The sequence below is a fragment of the Mesoplodon bidens genome (assembly GCF_964165515.1).
Source record: "Mesoplodon bidens genome assembly, chromosome: 15".
Lineage (NCBI taxonomy): Eukaryota > Metazoa > Chordata > Mammalia > Artiodactyla > Ziphiidae > Mesoplodon > Mesoplodon bidens.
In genome coordinates this window covers 1,623,125-1,629,307 of record NC_138171.1, presented here as the reverse complement: position 1 = coordinate 1,629,307, position 6,183 = coordinate 1,623,125, and the positions used below count along the sequence as shown (strand labels likewise).

The window sequence follows — 6,183 nt, the reverse complement described above, 5'->3', positions numbered from 1 at the left end:
GACCCAGGACTCCAAGCCACCTCCTAGGCAGCCGGACACCCAGGCAGCAGGATGCGCTCCCCGCAGCCACACCCTCCCCCTCTCACTTTTCCAGAAAGCTGGCCAAGGGCCAAGGCGCGAGCAGGGGGCGAGAGGGACAAGGATGTGAGAACCGAGGCTGGTGCCCAGGCTGGAAGGACGTCCACGCACCCCCCCCCCACCGCCGTCAGCTAACACTTACGCACGTGTTGCTCTATTTTTAAAATCCTCCTTGGAATGCTGTGCATTCTGACATGTGCAATCCCATGCTGTGGGTGGGAAATCAACAGCTAAACTCTACAAATTACACATATTACATATCCTTAGTGTCTCTAAATAAACGTACACTACTCCCCACCCACCTGTAGCCTAAATCTAGCAATAATATTCATAACAATAAAATGTTTGTTTTGCCACTAAGTCACTGAGGTTGGGGTCCTTTGTTTTGCAGCAGGAGGTAGACAGATAACTGATACAGGTATTGCTGCAAACTTATTTTTTTTAATTTAGGAAGAAGCCTTCTTGTTAACAAGAGTTGCCCAACGGTGGAGTGGGGACCAGAGGAAAGAGAGGGACAGTGCCTTAAGGACACACTTCTGAGGGGGAGGGGCCCCTTGACACTGGGACTCCAGGGACTAAATTCTTGTAACCAGGAAAGCAAAGCCCTCAACTCGCTGTCCATTGTCTTATCCTTTACACTAGTTCAGCAAAAGTCCATTGAGCACCCACTGTACACAGTAGCCTCACAGGGGCTTGGGAGAAGTTAGCAAACCAAACAAACCAGGACCCCCGCCATGGCAGTGGCCATCCAGGCATCTTTCCTCCCGTGTCCTAGACTTGATCTTCGCTCCAGGGCCCGGGTGATCACCAGCTCAGCAGCCAGGACCCCACCCTGCCTACATCATGCCGGGAACCCAGGAATCTGGAGCCACTCAGGTGCCTGCTGCCCCCTCAGGTGACATGCCTACTTCTCCAAGAAACACAGACCCCTCATTGACGGACCTTAGCCCTTGCCGACACGGACAGGCCAGCTTCTCGCCGACACGCAGCGTTTAGAGCGGCAGGGGCAGGGCAGCAGGGCTCAGGGGGTCAAGGGCGTGATCCGGTCACTGAAGGCCACAGCGGACCAGCCCCGCCCTCCCCGAGCACCCCACCGAAGATTTCTCTAAAGGGTCTCAGCAGTTCAAGAAGCACTCGTGCCTGGGGAAATCACAGGAGAGAGGGAAAACAGCTTGGAGTCGAAGGTTCCGGCTGCCGGGCCATCCGGGCTCCCCGGTTCACAGAAGAAGGATTCAAAGTGGCCGGGGACCCCAGACAAGGGCCTGCCGCCCACACGGTACAGCAAAGCCTTCCAGGTGACATTTCCTGTGTGGTTTCAAGCAAATGCCTTGTCATAATATTTGTGCTACGTTGCCTTTTATGATTTTTTAAGCTCCTAGGCTGGCTGGAAAAGAAATCTTTGAAAAGAAGGTCAGCTTAGCGGAAAGGTCAGGGGTGTGAAAACCAAACAGTGAGCTTAAGCAGCCCAGTCAGAGCGTGTTTCCATTGGGGGTGTCCTGAGTGGTGACAGCTACTGCCTGGCAAAGGGACAGGTCCCAGTGGCCATGGGCTGCTGCCTTCCCCTTGGGGGGCTCCCGAGAGAGGCAACGGATGGCACCGTCCATGGTGAGACCCTGGCGTTCCCCTGGGTGCAGGGATGAGCCTCCATGGGCCCGACACAGCCTGGCACATCACTCCTGTGACAAGGACACTCAGCTCCCAATCCCAGGACCTGCTCGCTGAACTGGTGGCCTGTCTTCCAGAGAGCAAACCTGGGCCAATTTAGTGGATTGAAAGCAACTTTTGTTGCCCTGGGCACGTCACTCTCACCCTCTGAAGTCCCCACATGATTCGCACAAGAGCATTCACTCCACAGGTGTCCACTGAGTGCCTGCTGTTTGCAGGGCTGACAGCATCCAGAGCAGCTGGGCCCCCAGGAGCATCCATTCACCTGTATGCCCATTTCACAAACGACTAAATCGAGGCACAGAGAAGCTAAAACACTTGCCCAAGTATTGAGTAGCAGGTTGAAACCACTTCTGTCGCCTCAGAGCTCACTGTGCTGGCCTCCAGCAAAGGGACGTTTGTGTTTCCTGTCAAGGCTACATTTTTAAGCATGTATTTTATGTGCTAAGACTCCGTGGTGAGAACATCAGGGTTCAGTGTTCAGGAGCAGGCAAGCCCAGAGCCAGTTGGGAACAGAAAAGCAAGTACTGAGCCTGAACTTCTCCCTTGGCTGTGCCTGGGGTCTGGGCAGGGCTCCTTGGCCTCGCCCCCTTTCCTCAGCACCTCTCTCCCCTCCATGCACTGCAGTTTCTGATTCCCAGCCCACCAGATGCAGCCAGCCAGGTCCACGGCTGGGCCCTGAGCGTGACATCTGATGACCACGTCTAGGTGGTCATGACAGTCCTGGACCGTAACCCCTGCACCCACAGTGGCACAAGGCCACCCGCAGGGTGCCAGGCGCAGGAGCCCAGCCTGCTCGGGGACCAGTGCTGCTTTGTTCCCTGCTTTCTGCTCCCCTCATTCAGCTCCCCCACTCCGCCACTTAACTGTGCCAGAGCTCCCCTGGGCACCCAGCTTCTGGCACCCCGTGGGCACCCCAGGAAGGAGGGGCAGCCCAGCCATCCCAGCAGGAAGCCTGCTCCTTGGGACCCCCACCCCCTCACCTCCTCTCCCCCACCGAGCGAGCTGGAGGCGACCCGGGGGGCAGTTTCCCTTGGGGAGGCGGGGCATAAGAAGCTGGGAAGACCTGGGGCAGGAGGGCGAGCGGCCTGAGGAGGGTGCCTGGAAAGAGCCAATACGCCCTGCGCACCCCGCTGGAATCCCAGCTCCCTGGGGCGCTGCCCCCAGCCCGGATGGGCCCTGCGAGGGCGCGGGGGCGACCGGCCAGCCCTGCCTCCTTGCGGGGCGGAGACAGTGGCTGGGGCCGCCTCCTCTCCCCTCCAGCGCCCCCCACGGCTGGGCGCGCAAGTCGCCGCCGGCTCAGGGGAGGCGCGGAGACCGGGAGGGTGCTGGCGCGGCTGGAGGTGCGCGGAGCGTGGGGGTGCGGAGAGCGCGAGCGAGGAGAGAGCGCCCCGGACAGCCAGGCGTGCGCTCCGCTCAGCGCCACGGACTCGCCCCGCGCAGCCCGAGCCCCAGCCAGCCAGGCGCTCTCCGCTGGAGCCGGCGCTGCCGCCCCGGGGCCCGAGGAACCGTGGGGTCTGGTATTCGGAGGAAGCCGGGAAAGCGCGCAGCCCCCGGTGAGTGCAAGCCCCGAGCGCTCTAGGCTGGCACGGACCCGGTCGGCGCTCCCCGGCTGGACGGCGCGCCCCCTCTGCCTTTCACGCCCACCCCTCGGGCTCCCTCTGCTCTGTCCCTGCCTGAGACGCGCCCACTCTCGCCCCGGCTTCCAGCCGCGGACCCCGGGGAGCGCGGCACCCCGCCCCGCGCGCGGGACATGCACCTCAACAGCTCGGCGCCCGGCCCCCGGGTCTCCCAGGTTGGCGACCCCTACTTGCTACCGCCGTCGGGGCTGGAGGCGGCGCTCCTGGCCCTGGGCTTCGGCAACGGCTCGGGCAACCTGTCAGAGCCCGTCCCAGCGGTGCCCAGCAGCGACCTGGACGTGAACACGGACATTTACTCCAAGGTGCTGGTGACCGTCGTGTACCTGGCGCTCTTTGTGGTGGGCACGGTGGGCAACTCCGTGACGGCGTTCACGCTGGCGCGCAAGAAGTCCCTGCAGAGCCTGCAGAGCACGGTGCACTACCACCTGGGCAGCCTGGCGCTGTCCGACCTGCTCATCCTCCTGCTGGCCATGCCCGTGGAGCTGTACAACTTCATCTGGGTGCACCACCCCTGGGCCTTCGGCGATGCCGTCTGCCGCGGCTACTACTTCCTGCGCGACGCCTGCACCTATGCCACGGCCCTCAACGTGGCCAGCCTGAGTGTGGAACGCTACCTGGCCATCTGCCACCCCTTCAAGGCCAAGACCCTCATGTCCCGCAGCCGCACCAAGAAGTTCATCAGCGCTATCTGGCTGGCCTCTGGCCTGCTGGCCGTGCCCATGCTTTTCACCATGGGCCAGCAGAACCGCAGCGCCGACGGCCAGCACCCTGGTGGCCTGGTGTGCACGCCCATCGTGGGCACCGCCAAGGTCAAGGTCGTCATCCAGGTGAGCAGCCTCTTCAGGGGAGCAGGAGTCGGAGGGCACCAGGCCAGGGTCTCCCCTGGGGCAAGGGTCCAAGGCACACCCTCAGGGAAGCCTCAGCGCATCTCTTTCCCTCACCCCAACAGTAATTTCTGGTCTGTGTACCCTCTGGGTACAGGAAGTTGGAGGAATGTCCCAAAGGAAGTTTACTCCTGGGAAGCTGGGAAGGGGTGGGGGTGGGGTGGGGCAGGAGGGGTGGGGCTTGAGAGCAGCCTGACCCCCACTTCTTCCCACCTTTCGCTCCAGGGCTGCCAGGTCTCAGCCCCCCTTATCTCATCCCCTCCTTCCATCAAAGGGAGCTGGAACCCCAGATCAGTGACCTCTCTAGGGGAGGGGCATCCGTGGATGGGCCTCAGCTGTCTCCAGATTCCCTGAGATGTAAAGTAAACTTGTGTGTGCTGGTGCCGGCCTCGTTCGGGAGAGAGTCCCTTCTATCAGCTTCTCAAAAGGCCCTGTGGTCCGTCTCCTCTGTAGCAGAACCGCCCCCGCCCGGACTGCTCCCCCTGTGCCTCCTGGCCTGATGCTGTCTTGGGCCAGTTCCTTAATTTAGCCTCAGTTTTCCCATCTGTGAAATGGGGCAATCACAGCCCCCCCCCCCACCTCTGAAGGTGGAAATTCAAGGGAGAAGGTGTGGGAAGTGCTTGTTTGGCTCCTGGCGTGTAGAAGCACTCTTACTGGTGGTGGTGGTGTCGACGCTGTTTCTATTGGAAAATCCTAGGGTACTAGGCATGGTGGCAGGCGGGGGGCCCATGTAAGGTGGATAACACTGGAGCCGGGTGACCAATGGTCCTCTGAGGGTCTGGGCGAAGTGCGTGAGAACCCAGGGGGCAGCCCTCCCCGGGGAAGTGGCTTGGACGAGGCGGCCTGGCCAGGAAGGGGGATTCCGGCCCTGGGGAGAGGCTGCTCAGGCAGGGACATTCCAGGCAGGGCCCTGAAGTGGGAGGAGGGCATCCATGGGAGCAAGTCCTGGCAGAGACACCGCTTTCAACGGCATCGTGGCCTGAGAATGTGGGTAGCCGTGAAGGTGGGGGGGGGCGTCCTCCATCTCAGGGTGGGATGGGAAAGGAGGAGCTGGGCTGAGTGGGGGGTGGGGTGGGGGTGGGGCTCTGGGCTGTCCCGTCTGGCTGTCGTTTCACGCCTGAGCCATCCGCAGCTTCCCAGCAGAATTGATGCTGTTGCCTCTGAGTGTGACGGGTGTGCCAGGGTAGGGGAGCTGGCGTGCTGGGGGGCAAGAGGTGCCGTCTGCATGTCCATCCCTGGGCTGCGGCTGACCCTCCACAAGCCACCACCGAGATGGACCCGGTGGGCAGAATTAAGCTTCGGGCCGGGCCCCCCTCGCCTGTGTTAAAAACGCGTGGCTCCAGGTGTCCCTGCGTGGAGTCGCCTCGGCGGCCGCGTGTGGCAGGGAGATGAGTCAGAGGCGGCTGCCTCTCTACTGATGCCTCTCCTGTGCCAGAAACAGTGGCAGGCAGGGCGTGTGCAGTGACCAGAGTGGGAATGACCTTCCGGCTTCCTTTGAGGTCTTGATGGGCCGTGCCCAGGGTTGGGGGGTTGGGGGACACCTGCCTATGAAGGTTGGACGTGTCAGGCTCAGGTCAGCAGCTCGGGGTCAGCAGTGCCCACTGCCTTCCAAGGGGATGCTCCCCTCAGACCCCTGCCCGCTCTGGCCCCTGTGGCTCAGCCAGAAGCAGCCGGGGTTTGGATCATCCAGAAAAAACAATAACAGCAGAGGGAGCACGGCCTCCCCCTTAAAGCATCCTCACTCTCTCTTGGTCATGGAACCAGACACCTCAGTGACATGGCCTCACCTCCCAAAGCGCCACTCCCAGGAATCCTTTTGGTCAGAGGCTGTGATGCTGATGTGGCCCGGGGCGTGTCCTGCTCATTCGTCCACTAGACAGGTGTCTGTTGAGCGCGCGCTGCAGAAGGACCCGCTC

General features: G+C 61.7%; 1 protein-coding gene across 1 annotated transcript in view; it reads left to right on the top strand.

The window, feature by feature from the left end:
* Nucleotides 1–3,496: 3,496 nt before the first annotated feature.
* NTSR1 (neurotensin receptor 1) overlaps nt 3,497–6,183 on the top strand; it is a gene marked incomplete at both ends in the record, with an annotated part of 44,488 nt that continues 41,801 nt past the window's right edge. The window contains one exon of the mRNA XM_081256167.1: nt 3,497–4,210. Coding sequence (XP_081112293.1) covers nt 3,497–4,210 — 714 coding nt within the window. The remainder of the gene's footprint in view (nt 4,211–6,183) is intronic.